The sequence below is a fragment of the Agelaius phoeniceus genome, chromosome Z, assembly GCF_051311805.1.
Source record: "Agelaius phoeniceus isolate bAgePho1 chromosome Z, bAgePho1.hap1, whole genome shotgun sequence".
Lineage (NCBI taxonomy): Eukaryota > Metazoa > Chordata > Aves > Passeriformes > Icteridae > Agelaius > Agelaius phoeniceus.
The window spans coordinates 91,649,528-91,663,704 of record NC_135303.1 but is presented as its reverse complement, the minus strand read 5'-3'; the positions used below and the strand labels follow the sequence as shown (position 1 = coordinate 91,663,704).

General features: G+C 46.3%; 1 protein-coding gene across 1 annotated transcript in view; it reads left to right on the top strand.

Moving 5' to 3' along the window:
- Positions 1–13,742, top strand: part of LOXHD1 (lipoxygenase homology PLAT domains 1) — a 97,114-nt gene extending 83,372 nt beyond the window's left edge. The window contains exons 28-31 of the mRNA XM_077171695.1: positions 7,011–7,181; positions 8,339–8,477; positions 9,999–10,160; positions 13,082–13,742. Of these exons, the coding sequence (XP_077027810.1) occupies positions 7,011–7,181; positions 8,339–8,477; positions 9,999–10,160; positions 13,082–13,562 (953 nt within the window). The 3' untranslated portion in view covers positions 13,563–13,742. The remainder of the gene's footprint in view (positions 1–7,010; positions 7,182–8,338; positions 8,478–9,998; positions 10,161–13,081) is intronic.
- The last annotated feature ends 435 nt before the right edge of the window (positions 13,743–14,177 follow it).

The following is a 14,177-nucleotide window of genomic DNA, read 5'->3' as shown; positions in this document are numbered from 1 at the left end:
TTTGTTTTTGGCTGTTTTGGATGCCTTTTTCTCCATGGAACAAGGAAGTATGGGAAATCTGGACTTAGCTCCCTCATCTGCCTGAGTAGATTTGAACCCAGGTGATAAGCAGTCTGTCTAAAGTAATTAATTTCAGATTCTTGATTATCTCTGTTGCCATCAACCAAGGAGAGCCAGGAAGAGTCTAATTATGGATAAACCAGACTTTTCTGTGTTGTGGGAGCAAAGACAACAATAAATACCAAGGTTATGGAGCCAAACTTCTTGTTTGCCTTAACAGGGCCTTTCTCTCAATTCACCAACTGCTCTGACATTGTCCAGCAGTTTTAAATAGCCCAGCTGCCCCAGTGACTCCTTTTGGGTGGCTCTTCCAAAAGACAAAGTATCTTATTCCCTTTTTGAGTTGGACTCAAGTCAAAACAGTTTATATACCCTTGGTTTTCCTTTCCTTTCTTTGAAGGAATTACCTTTTCCAGGAGCAGTGTCTTGACTCAGATGTTAAATTGCCCAGGCCTTGAACTCACAGCACACAGCCATTCCAGAGGTCTGGTTCTGCAGTTCATGGATATGATTCCAAGCCTTTGGGGCACTTGTAGGCCATAAATTATTTTTTTAAAAAACCTAAAGAACTGTCTTTTTTTAGCCCTTTGTAAGGATTTACTCAGCTGTCAGGCCCGAGAAGGGCTTTTCTAAGCCCTCCCTCTCAGCTCTGGACTGTTGCCTCATAAACTCTGCTGATCCTCAGGGCAGATTTGTTGAAGAGTTTCTGCTTTAAACAAAAAGTGAGAGGACGAGAAATAGATGTGTAAAACTGCCCAAGGAGAGGAGAGTCCATCACACTCTCAGTTTTGCTGGTGGCTCAGTACAGAGGAGGACAATGCCAACTCCTGCACATCTTTTGTGTGCATGGAACAACTCTACAACTCAGACCGGGCTCAAGTGGGCGTGCAATCTGCAGACTTGCAGCATGTGCCATGGCTGATTAGTCCTTCAAATTGTCCAAATTTGGCCTCAGCACCTTGGGAGATCCCAGCACTGACCCACAGAGCCCCCTCTCATATGCCTTGCACCTTCCTCTCTTTTCAAGGCCAGGTTTTTCACCCGAAGGTGTTGTCACAAAGATAAGGATTTCACCCTGTGAGGATTATGAGGCCCTGGCACAGAGGAACTGTGGCTGCCTCACCCCTGGAAATGTCAAAAGCCAGGCTGGGCCTGGAGCAGCCTTAGATGGTGGAAGGTGTCCCTGCCCATAGCAGGGGTGGAATGGGACGAGTTTTAATCTCCCATCCATCCCAAACCATGCCATGATTCTGTGAAAGCTGTGCTACAGGTGTTACAGCTTAACCAAGAGATATTGCCAAGGTATCACAGTCCAGAAGTGACATGAAGCAGAAAAACCATGTAAGGAATTCAAATTGCAGACCCACAGAGAACACAAAGACTTTGGTGTTGACCTTGTGCATTCATTCCTTTCCAATCTCGTGAATTGCAGAACCTTTCAGAAGGAGCCCAAAAGGACAGATGTATCCTTAGAATTATCATTTCCGTAAAAGCTTCTCTTTTCTACATGCCTCTTTTGCTCCTCTTGGGGACAAATTATCCTGCATCCCTTTTAAAAGCTTTTGCTTCAAGTATCCCTCTATAAAATACAAAATTTCCTTCAATCACAAGAACATAATCTGAGAAATTGTTCCATCTCCAGTCTGAGTTGTTAAGTGTTTTTGCACAGGAGTAGTTCATCTGTAAGATGAGAGGGCTGGAGGAGTGGGGTGTGTCTGAGGGTAATTTATGGGTAGTTTTGACCTGAGTCAAATCCTGAGCTCTGAACAAGTTGCAGAGACAACAGAGGAGAGGGGGCGCAGGGCACCTACTTTCTAAAACTATCCCAAGTGTTAATCTTCTGCTTTCTCAAAGACTGTGAGAGGTTTTTTTGCATTGCCTGTCTGCCCTGATGAGAAATGTTGTGGTGTGAACCAACATGAGCCTAAAGGAAGGATATACAAAATGGATCTATTTTTATTCTGCCACTGGCTTGCTGAATGACCTTGCGTAAATCGCATCCCTGTACCTCGTTTTCAATTATGTAAATTAGCAATAAAAATTATTCACCTTCCTAGAGTGTTTTGAGACGTACTGGTGCACATCTAGATGCTATGATTTTAACACCTCACAATTAATGCTCCATTTCTAGTGGTTTGAAGCTGCTATCAAAACTCCCACCATTTGTGGGTGATGCCTCGTGAGGTGGGGTTTAGGGATGAATGCTCACCTCACCAGGCAGGGGAAAAAAAAGTCAGAGGATGCAAGGCTGATGAGCTGTCTGTGCTATGGTCGTTATTTCATGTGTCAGAAAACGTGAAAATTTTTAAAAATAAATAAATTAAAAATGCAGTTAAGGGGCTGAAGAGTGCTGGTTGGTGGCTGTGAATGGCTTGGCAGAAGCAATTCTTCACTGGCCCTTGAGCAGTCAATGTCCCTAGCAGGAGGGATTTTTTACTCCTGTGGAAACATAAGCACCAGTTATGACTACGATTATCCTTGATCAGACATCAGCTGCTTCCAAAACCAAACCTGAAGAGATGTTGCTACAGAAAGCTAAGGGATAGAGAAGATAGTCAATTAATATGGCTGAAAAAAGTGGAGACTTCCATGGATGTGTGTGTATCCAAGCATGGATGTGGCTCTGACAGCAGATCCCACCAGGTCTTTGTTTGCCAGGAATAGTTAATATTCACTAAAGCAAGCTCAGGGACCAGGTGCCTGCTGAGCAGTGAACCCACCACACTTGTTTCACCCCCTTTTTTCCTCCCATCCTCCCATGTTTCTGCAGGTGTCAGAATGCTTTAATATTCTAGGGGTGAGTGCAGGCAAGTCATGGCTGTTCCTGAGAGAGGCAAAAGAAGCTTCTGGTGCTGCAGGCTGGGGTTTTAGCTAAATGAAGCAGTAATGTCATTATCTGTGTTTCATCTGTGCTTCTACAGTCAGCCTCAATTGTGCTAATCACTGCAGAAATGGGTGACAAGGAGCTTACAATCCAACCTGTCCAATGTCAGGAAAGCACAGACTTCCAGCAACACCTGGGGAAAAGGAAAGAAGGTCCTGTCAGGGCCTTTCAGGTGGTCCCAGCCCAGAATCCCCCAGTGGCCAGCTTGGATCCTTTTAAGAAAGAGGATAAATGAGATAAATAACTGTTCTTGTGGATAAGGACATTTGGGGAACAGAATACATTTCCCTAGATCACACTAAATTATACAGAGTCAAGCAAGCAAAGTGATTCTTTTTTCCCCAAAGCTCTTCTCTTCCTCTAATTACATTTGAAATGTTTTGCATGCTATTGAAAATGTCACTTCCAGCTGCAGACCATTAAGGAGCCTATGTGGCACTGCCTTGGGTTTTATTAAGGCAGGTTTGTTGCTGGGGATTTCAATGGCAGCAAAATGAGGCCTGGGGTGAAACACCTTTTGTTACAAATGTTGAACACTTGTTTTGGTGGTAGGGGACCTTTCACAAAGGCACAGTGCTCGCCAAATTATTTTAAAGACCAAGGGATGAATAATGGGGCAGGAACTACTCAGATGTGTGCTATTTCTTCCCTTCTGCCCCAAAGCATTAATGGAGGCAAGTGTAGTGGTCCTGGTTTGTACTGGGCTCACAGCAGAAATTTGTGCAGCTGCTGTTTTCCTGAGCACTTGTTTTCCTGGTACTGCTGCTTGAAGTGCCAACAGGACACAGTCAGGTCTGCTCTGGCTTTTTCTGCAATCATCCAAAACTGAGTGATGGAGCAGCTCTGGCTCGGTGGATCAGAATCAGGGACAGTGTCCAGGGGAAAGGCTGATGGGCCATTGCTGCAGAGATCCTTCAGTTTCTCCTTGCAGCCAGGCTGTGTGGGCAGTGCTCAGGATTTGGGAGTCCTTTCACATCCTATATTCACATGACCTTTCTGTCTCCTCTTCCTCTTTTGCCTATGCTGCTCTATAACCCAGCTTGGCTGTGGATTTGGTGACTCTGGGGTAGGAGTTTCCTCTCCTATCATTGCTTAGGTGCTGTAGAGTCTCTGAGCCCATTGCAAAAGTCAGAGGAACACAAGGGGTAAACAAGATAATAGCCTGAAACCAGGATTTCATGACCTGGAAAGTAGTTCTGCAAACATGACTTGTTCTACTTCTGCTGACGTGATGCCCAGCACACAGAGCCAGCCCAGCAGTGGGAAAGTCTCAGATTTAAACTCTGTGCATCACTGGCCTTTCCATTTTCTTTCCATACCAATGCAAAGAGGAATTTTATAAATACTTTCCCAGTCTGAAATAAAAGAAAAACAATATTTTTTTCTAGTAGAGCAGGGTGCATTGTTCAGACACGAACCAACCCCTCCATTTCCCCTTCAGCTTTTAAATGGTGTTTAATGCTGTGGCAATGAAACCCTTGATGTGACACCACTTCTGGCACAATGGCACATGGACAGGGTGGGGAGATATGCTGCTATGGACGTATCCAGTACAGCTTTCACCTGGGGTGAGCTATTTCTCCTAGAAATGAAAAGTATTTAGGGATACAAATACAGGTCTCATAATCGAATTTAAGTCACTAACAATCAGGAATGAAAATGAGAGACGGCAGATTTTAGTGAGAGAGAAGAGAAATGTTTTTTTCTTTAAAGGAGACAGGAGGATGTTTAGGGGAAGTTGTACCGTTTTTCTAGGACTGTCTTATCAGCTCCTTAATTTATGTACCCCTGTGCTGCAAGGGACACCCTGTTGGCATTTGCTTTTCAGTGCTGATCACTGACAGAGCTCAGCACTTGCTCTTTAAATAGCCCAGAGCTGATAAAAGCATTTTTGTGGGGAGGAGCTGGCTTTGTCCTCAGCTCCAACATCTGCAGGAAAGCCAGGTGTGTCCCATCTCTGCCTCTGACAAAAGAGCAGGAATTTGTTGCAGCTTCTTGGAGAGTGTGGCTGCTGGCACCAAGGCTGGAGAAGAGGGAGGAGGGCACGTGCATCTCACCCAGTCTCTTTTCTGGCACTGCTGCTTAGCACTGATCCTGACCCCACCATCCTGTTTGCTGCTGGCAGCCAGGCTGAGATCAACAATTTATTCCATCCTGGTCTGCAGGCACTGACATCTCCCACTGCAGAAGGAAGGCATGTTTTCTTTCTTTCATGCTGTACTGTTGTCACGATGTAAAGTTTGATGGAAGCAGGAGCAGCCCCCCTGAATATCCTGCAGAGATGTTCACTGAACTTAAATGGAAAAGATCCTACCAAAAGATTAACAGCTGACACTGCCAACATGCGCAGAATAAATTTCCAAAACAGCCCCAAAGAGCAAGTTGCTCCAGTTAAATCACAGTGGGAGCCCTGGAAAACTTCACAGAATTGTAGAATCACGGAATGGTTTCGGTTGAAAGAGACCTTAAAGACAATTGTGTTCCAACTCCTTGCCATGGGCAGGGACACCTTCCACTGTCCCAGGCTGCTCCAAGCCCTGTCCAACCTGGCCTTGGACACTTCCAGGGATCCAGGGGCAGCCACAGCTGCTCTGGGCACCCTGTAAAATTAAAGCAGATGGAACCAAACTCTTCTCACCAGTGTCCAGTGACAGCACAAGAAGGAATGGCCTTAAACTGAAATACAGGAAATTCCATTTAAAACAAGAAAAGAAAGCTTTTTTTTCTCTGCATGGGTAATCAGACTCTGGCACAGGCCATCCAGAGAGGCAGTGGAATATCCATCCTTGGAGATATTAAAAACCTGGCCACACCTGGCCCTGAGGAACCTGCATTAGCTGAGTTTGCCCTAAGCAAGATATTCTACAGATGAACCTTCCAGGCACAATGACTTTGCAGCTCTGTGCCCCTGAAATTTAAGGGGTGAATGGTGGTGTTGGCTGAGGTCTGTGCTGCACAGCACACAGTTAAATTTCCTAACTTGGAGAAGGTTCAGGAAGCCAAAGCACAAAACAGCAATGGCTGTGAGGCTGGTAAAGAACTGCCAGCACATGGTGTGGAGGCTCACAGTACACAGGAGAAGGGCAACTTGTTGACATAACTCAAAAAATGTACCATCATTTTCTATTCAGGGATAATGAGGATTAATTTTTGCAAATGTAGGAAAGAGGCACACGGCAGTGAATTCCTGGAAGAGCAAGAGCTGTTCAATCTCTCCAGAATGTACATAATAAGTGAGCAGATATGTCTCATCATGAACATAACATTTTTTGTCTGACTAATAGCAGGACTTGAAAGTAGAACTGTCAGAACCTCCTGTCCCCACTGAGGTCAACGAGTGTTCCTGTGATTTTAACAAAGAAATGAGGAAAACATTCTCAAATGCTGTTTTCTATTCCAATGGGAAAAAAACAAACTGAACAAACAAAGTAGCAAGCTAAAAAGGTGTTGTGGCTCCTCAGAAGGCCCCAGGGGAAATGTAAAGTAATTTGGTCATCCATGCTGGAGCATCCATCACTTTACTCCATCCTGTTTTCACATCCAGTCCCAGCACTCATTAATTTGCCCTTGTTCCTTGGCAAGGATGGGAAGTTTCCTTCCATGTGCTGGCTGGCAGGGCTGAAGGAGGAAGTTGTGCTTTACATTCTGACTTCAAATCCAAAGAGCAGAGAACCCCAACCTTAGTGCTTATAAAAAGGATGGGGACAAATGTTTTAGCAGGGCCTGCTGCAACAGGGCAGTGGGGGTGGTTGAAAACTAGAAGAGAGTTGATTTAGATTAGATATAGAAGGGAAAAAATTTTTTACAATGAGGGTGGGGAGGCTTTGGCACAGATTGCCCAGAGCAGCTGTGGCTGCCCCATGCCTGGCAGTGCCCAAGGCCAGGCTGGACAGGGCTTGGAGCAACCTGGGATAGTGGAAGGTGTCCCTGCCCATGGCAGGAGAGCTGACCTTCAACGCTCCCTTCCATTCCTTGATTCCATGATTTATAGCAACTACCAAGGAGAGGTACCTCCCCTACTATGTGCAAACATTCAGACCTTTATTATTTCTGTTTGTTTTACCAGGAATTGCCCCAGGCTGGCACTTGGAGTATATTGATGTGATGGACTCTGCCATGGACAAGACATTTCGGTTCCAGTGCGATCGCTGGCTGGCTAAGGGTGAAGATGATGGGCAGCTCATCAGGGAGCTGGCCTGTGCCAATAATGACATCCTGGAACTGAAGGAACGGACTGGTGAGTTTGGAGTGCCTCTTGTGCCACTTCCTGAGGGATCTCAGAGGTCGTAGGACCCCATCTCCTGCAAGCTGGAGGCTCCCATGCAGGCTTTAGGGGTATTTTGTGTATACACTTCAGTTCAGCAGTGCAGTTCCGGGATAAGAAAGAAACAAAACAGGATTTGTGAGGAAGAAGAAGTTCTCATTCTGGGCTGAAAGCAAAGAGGGGCCCATCTGCAGTGGTTCAGTCCATCAGTGAGCCATGAGAACACATGGATATGATCTCATTAGAAGTAATGTGCTTGAGCCTTTGAGGTGGAAAATAAGTTCAGTCCTTAAAGCTTGGTAAGTAACATTGCTCCAGCTTCCTCCTTAACTGGTTCTGGGCTATGAGCTTAAGAGTCCCAGCTGAATATCACAGCTGAGCTTAACAGCCCATGGCCCTGGATCTGCTCTGGGTAATCCCACTGGGGCCAAGGCAATTACACTACTGTCTGATGTGGTGGGTGACTCAGCCAACAAGAGTTACTTAACCACACTGAGGACATGCAGAGTCCATCTCAAGAACTCCTGCAGCAGTGCTCTTCTTCAGGAGAATCCTGGGGAGACAATAATCACATCACTTCTGTGATTGTGCTCTGCCCCTGAAAAAAAAATCAGCCTTGTGAGTACCATTCTGGGTACTTACAGGCCACCACAGCATCTGAGCACATCCTGTTGGGTGCAAGCACACCCTCTCTCTGAGAGGAACAGTACCACAAATTAAGGGGGGGGAAAGAAAGAAGAGAAAATATGGAGGATTCAGGCTGTGTTTCAGATGAAGTGCTTAGCACAGCATGGATCTGGACACAGATTGTTCAAGAGGGACCTCAATCATCCTTGTAGGTCCCTCCAACACAGAATATTCTATGATTCTAAGAATAACTCCATCTATTCTTGCTACCCAATTGAACAGGACACATATTTTTCATGTGTTCTATCCCAAACCACTTAAAAGTCAAAAGTCCCACAGATTTCAGTGTGTTTCCACCCTTATTTTGCAAATGCTTGTTCTTGTGGGCTGTGATAAATATTAGGAAAGGGGTTTTTAAGCAAAGTGACAGCCAAATGAAGAGATCTTGCGGGCCATCTGCTCTTCCTTTTCTGTTTAACGTGTGTGTTAATTATGCTTTAAAGCCTATGAGATTGTCACAGTAACCAGCGACAGAGAGGATGCCGATACAAAGGAAAACATCTGGATCATCCTGGAAGGGAAGATGGGCCGCTCGAAGGAATTCCTCATGGAAAACTCTTCCAAGAAAAGGAGGTTTGAAAGGTAGTAAGCAGGATGGCAGGCCAGAGGAACTCCCCCACCCATTGCATGTCCTCCCCAAATGCCCCTTCTTCTTGCCATAGGGGAGCTGTGTTTGTGCCATGCTGCTTCCAAAAAGCTTGATGCCTTCCTACTTGGATTACAGGGAAGATATCAAATGAGTTTCTGGTGGGCAGCCACAGAGTAGATTTTAAAACAGCAAGAAAAAGGCATTTGGCAAAAGGAAATGCAGATGTTACATATGTGTGTGTGTGTGTGTGTGTGTGTGTGTGTGTGTGTGTGTGTGTGTGTGTGTCCTTTTGTGTCTGTACATACAAAGAGGCTCCTGGCCAGCCCCCAGGGAGGCCGTGTGGATTTTGAGCTGGGAGGAGCAGGAGGAAGCTGGAGGTGGTTTTAGTTCCTTTTACAGCATCTCACTGGGAGTGGGAATCAGAGAGAAAGTAATAATAGTTGGAGGCTAGATGTTGTCAGAGCCGCTCAGATTCGACTTTGCAGACGGATCCGGGGGCTAAGGCTGTGAGATCACTGTGGTGTGAGGAAAGGCAGGGATCAGCCTCCTGCTGGAGGCACATCCATGGAACAGGGGGCATATTCCTTCTCCCACGTGGGACCAAAGTGCTCCAGGTCTGAGCAGGGTTTTCTGCTTGTTTGAGGACAGGGCACACCCTCCTGAGATGGGGTTCTCACCAAAGTCACACGCACTGCTGGTGTTCTGCGCATTTGCAGGGAGGAAAAGTGATGGATGACCAAATCACTGTTTCTGGTAAAGGAAGGTGAAATTCTGGCACATGTGGAATGCAATATGACTGACTGAGACACCACATGAAATATGAAAGATCAGGAGGAACTTCTTGAGCTGATGGTGCCTATGGGGGAGTTAGACACCCCTCTTCATTAGGCACAGTCTGTCCTTGGAGGGACCAAGGGTCAGTCCAAGGAAATAAACCCAACAGATACTCAAGGAACACAACAGGAATCCAGCCAACACTTTGTCAGAAACCTATCAGGCCTGCCCATGGCAGGGCTTCGGAATTAGATGATCTTTGGGGTCCTTTCCAACCCAAACCATTCCGAGATTCTGTGATTTAATTGTTTCTGTGAGCTATTTCCAACTCAAGCTTCAGGAAGGGTGGCTCAACTAGCAAATTTAAAACAGCTATGGTGGGTAGATGTGTAACAGATACAGTATCTGTCAAGAATGAATGAATAAGTGCTGGAGGGGAAATTAGTCATTCTTTAGCTTTATCTATAATGAGGCAAATTGATTTTGTATGTGGAACAGCTCGAGTTTATCCTAGAAAGTCCTAGTGGCAACAATTTAAAGTGTCACCCCTAATCAGAGAAAATACTAAATTTAAATATGGAAATTATACTTTGTGTTGGATGATTGTAGGTTAAATCAAATGACTGTAAATGAAGGCTTATCTTCGATCTTCCATAGCCATGTGCAAATTACTTAATGTCCATATGAGGCAAATCTCTGGCAGCCTCCAGGATGCTGAAACTGCTCCCTGTTTCCTGTAGGGGAGCAACTGACACATTCCAGTTTTCTTCAAAGAACGTTGGTGATATTGCAGCCATCTGTGTTGGTCACTGCCCAAAGGATGGGAAGAAGTCATCTGCAAAAGCTGATGTCTTCTGGCATGTCCAGGAGATCACTGTGACAGAGATGGAGCTTTGCAACAAGTAAGTGCCTTCTCACCTGCAAGGAGCTGCCCTGGGAGGACATGGGGGAGCTGAGCAGCTCTGCACACATCCTCCTGAAACATTTCAGGCTTAGGAAATAACAGAAAGTCTTGTTTTCTGTTATGTAGTTTGGTGTATCAGGTGCAGAACGTCCTTGTCTGACTTTCCTGCACAATTTCTGAGTTGTTAGAGAGGGTGTTTGCAGGTAACTTTATAAACAAGTTGGCTGGGGTGAGTCTCACAGCCAGGATGAATTGATGTCTCACATCATGGAAAACAACCAGAGTGGCTGAAATTCAATTCTAGGGTACTCTGCACAGACTGGTCTTTAAGTATGTCTTAAGTATGTCTTACTCTGGAAATGAGAGTAAGAAAAAGGCTGAGCCTCTGATTCCAACCAGTTTGGATAAGAGATCCTCCTGGTCTGGTCCAGAAGGCCACACATCACTGGAAAGGCTGCAGTCGTGCAGCTCAACCATGCCTGAAGAGCCCTGAGCATGGTCAGCTCATGCACTCTTTGATCTGAGTCCCATCTTTGGAAGGGGAGCAGATTCCACAGGAGCAGAGGAGATCACCCATCTGCAGAACAAACTGCACTTCAGTAAAACAGTCCATGACATTAATTGTGGATTTCTTCTCTTCTCCACGATATTTCCACTGCTGCTAAAGAATTTAACTACAAGGAGTTTGTTCCAGCTGAGACAATTGAGTGTTTAAGAAGAAATCCTTGAAGTGGTGGGGTTTTTTTTTTTAGAAGCTAAGAGTCTCTCCTAGCAAATTAATCAGCCAACTGAAGAGCCTTAATAATATTTGCTGAATGAAAACTCAGTCAATTGCATACTAAAACATGGTCTTTTCTCCTAGTGGGGAAAAGCCTGCAACCCTCTAAGTCCAGCTGTGCAATCAGATCAGTGCACTGAACTCATCGGGAGCATGCTGAAACTGCTGGGACAGTGTGCTGTGAGGGGGCCAAAGGTTTTCTCGTAAAATCTCATTTTTAGAGATTGTTTTAAATTAAAGAGGGCAGCCAGAAGGTGTGGGTAAAGCCTGCAGTCTGTCCTTGCACTGGAGCAGGGCTCCAGCTCTGCAGAGGCAGCACTTTGCAGTGGCATTTGCAGTGCACACAAGCAACTGGAGAGCTTGCACCATGAGAACAAGTTCTCACTTCAGGTATTACCTATCCCAGATATCAAAAAACCTACCCAGACAAGCCAAAGACCAAATTTAAAGAATTACCAGATTGTTGCAGCAATAGTTTTGAATTATACCAGGATTTTTCCTTTCTTAGTACGTAAAAAGATAGTATTTAAAGATTTTTCCTTGCATATTTCAGGGCTATAAAGGTATTTTTTTTCTTTTTGCCCCCTGTGAAGATTGGCATGCACCATTTTACTTCCAGACCATGAGATATTACACAGCTGAGGAAATCAGTCTGCAGCATTGGGCATCCTCTCCATCACACTCTCATGCAGTTTTTCTGCCCCTGCGCCTAAAATTTTGTTCCTCCTGGAATTTCTCATCTACAAAGCTTCTTCCCAGGGAATAAGCACTTCACTTTGTCTGCAGAAGATGCCAAGAGTATAGGAAGTGCTTAAGAAACACCATACAGCTGGATTCACAGTGATCCTTCCTGCAGGTGTTTATTTTACACGCGCACTCCAATCCAGCCACGCTCCATGCAGGAGGACCTGCTGCATTTCAGTGAAGGTGGGGGAAGGGGCAGAAGCTCATTTGGAACTGATCTGCATCACTGGAAATTAAATACATCATTAAAAGCAGAGTGCTCCAGCCCCTGGCTGAGTGCCAGCTAAGAGGCAATTTATGGATGTGCTCAGTGTTACCTGCACATCACCAGAGACAGCACTGCAGGGACAGGGGCTGTTGGCATCTGGTACCTCTCATTCCACTGTTTCCATTTTTTTTGTTCCCTGCTGAGGTTGAGACGGGTGATCTAGAAAGGACAGGGGAGATTTAAACCTCTTCCATCTTTCCCGTTCCTTTTTTTTTATGCCTTTTTCCTGCTTTAGCTCTGGGCCTGACTGCTTGTCCTGCCTTGGTGGGTCTGGAACTGGTCATGACATTGCACAGGCTGAAGAGGTGACAAGAGCCACAGAGATCCTTCCCACGTGCAGTGTGTCTGCAGCTGTGTGGGGAGAGGTCAGATTTTTCCAGTTGCAAAGTTCCATCGTGGCTCTCTTTCTAGAGAAATATTCAAGTTCTGGTACATGGAGGGGAAAATGCTGAAAACAACATTAATATGGGGCAGTTTAGAAGAATTCACACTCCCTAACTTGCTGGCTCCATGTTTGTACCAACAACGTGGTAGAGGTGGACAGGGCCTGTCCCCTGTGCCGGCCCTGCTGAGGCACCTCCAGTGCTGGGGACAGCTCTGGGCCCTCAGGACAAGAGAGACCCTGAGGGGCTGGAGCGTGTGCAGGGCAGGGAACGGAGCTGGGAAGGGGCTGGAGCCCCAGGAGAGGCTGAGGGAGCTGGGCAGGGGCTGAGCCTGGAGCAAAGGAGGCTCAGGGGGGCCCTTGTGGCTCTGCACAGCTCCTGACAGGAGGGGACAGCCGGAGGGGTCGGGCTGTGCTCCCAGGGAACAGGGACAGGAGGAGAGGGAACGGCCCCAAACGTGCCAGGGGAAGGATAGATTGGCTATTATGGAAAATTTCTTCATCCAAGGAGCTGTCCAGCCCTGGCACAGCTGCCCAGGGCAGTGGTGGAGTCGCCGTCCCTGGAGGGGTTTAAAGGCCGTGTGGATGTGGCACTTTGGGAACACGGGGCAGTGCCGGGGTTGGGTAGCACTTTGACTCGATGATCCTAGAAGGCTTTTCCAACACAAACAATCCCACAATTCTCTCACATTTGCCCCACAGAGCGGCCATCCGTGCCACTAACCTGCCTCTTATTCCCCACACCAGGTACTACTTCAGGTGCAACACGAAGATCCCTCTGCGCTACAAGCGGCGAGACTACAAAGTCTTCGAGTGTGCCAAGGTCACCGAGAGCTTTGCCAGCAAAGCCCGGAGCCTGGTGCCAGTGAAATACGAGACCATCGTGGTCACGGGCTTCGAGAAGGGCGCGGGCACCGACGCCAACGTGTTCATCACCATCTACGGCCTGAACGGCGACTCGGGGCGGCGCGCACTGAGGCAGAAGTTCAGGAACCTCTTTGAGCGAGGCAAAACCAACAGGTTTTACCTGGAAACGCTGGACATGGGGGAGCTGAAGAAGGTGAAGATTGAGCACGACAACAGCGGGCTGGCTCCGGGCTGGCTGGTGGAGAGGGTGGAGATCACCAACTCGGCCACTGGCGTCACCACCATATTTCCCTGTGGGAAGTGGCTGGATGAAAACCGAGGGGATGGGTTAATCTGTAGGGATCTTTTTCCTAGGTACTGAGGAGGGTTTTGGTCCCTTCTGTATGCATTTTTTTTTCTCATTATACTGTTTTATATTGCCTTTTTAATACACTGCCTTTTGTATTGGGAGATTTTTAGTAGCAAGATGTTCTTCCTGGGTTAACATTTTGTAAAAGTAATGTTGCTTTTTTTTTTAAAGTGCACATAAAACTGTTAATTAAATGAATGCATTTATTGGTTATTTATGATTAAAAGCTACAACCAGCAGAGATATAAACTTTCCTTTACCAGCTCAGATGTTTCTGCTTCCAGTGCTATGCCTTGACAGTGCTGAGAATACCCACTGACCTACTCCACTGATAGGCTCCACTTTTAGATAGGCATAGAGGTTAAGCTAATTGAGACACTTTTATTTAAGAAAATTGAGCTTTGAGATCCCAGTTTTTTCCCACTTCTGGGAACTTCAAGCTCTGCATGTCCATACACACATATGGACATCTCCAGAGGGCACCACATCAAAAAACAGCAGGCACAGTAGGATGTTCCTTGGGGAGTTTGGGGAGCATCTGCATTCACCCAGCCAGGTCTCAAGCAGTGGGATCTGGGTGATGTTTTCTGCCATGTGAGCTTTTTTCCCCCCCAGGGCAGACTTTGC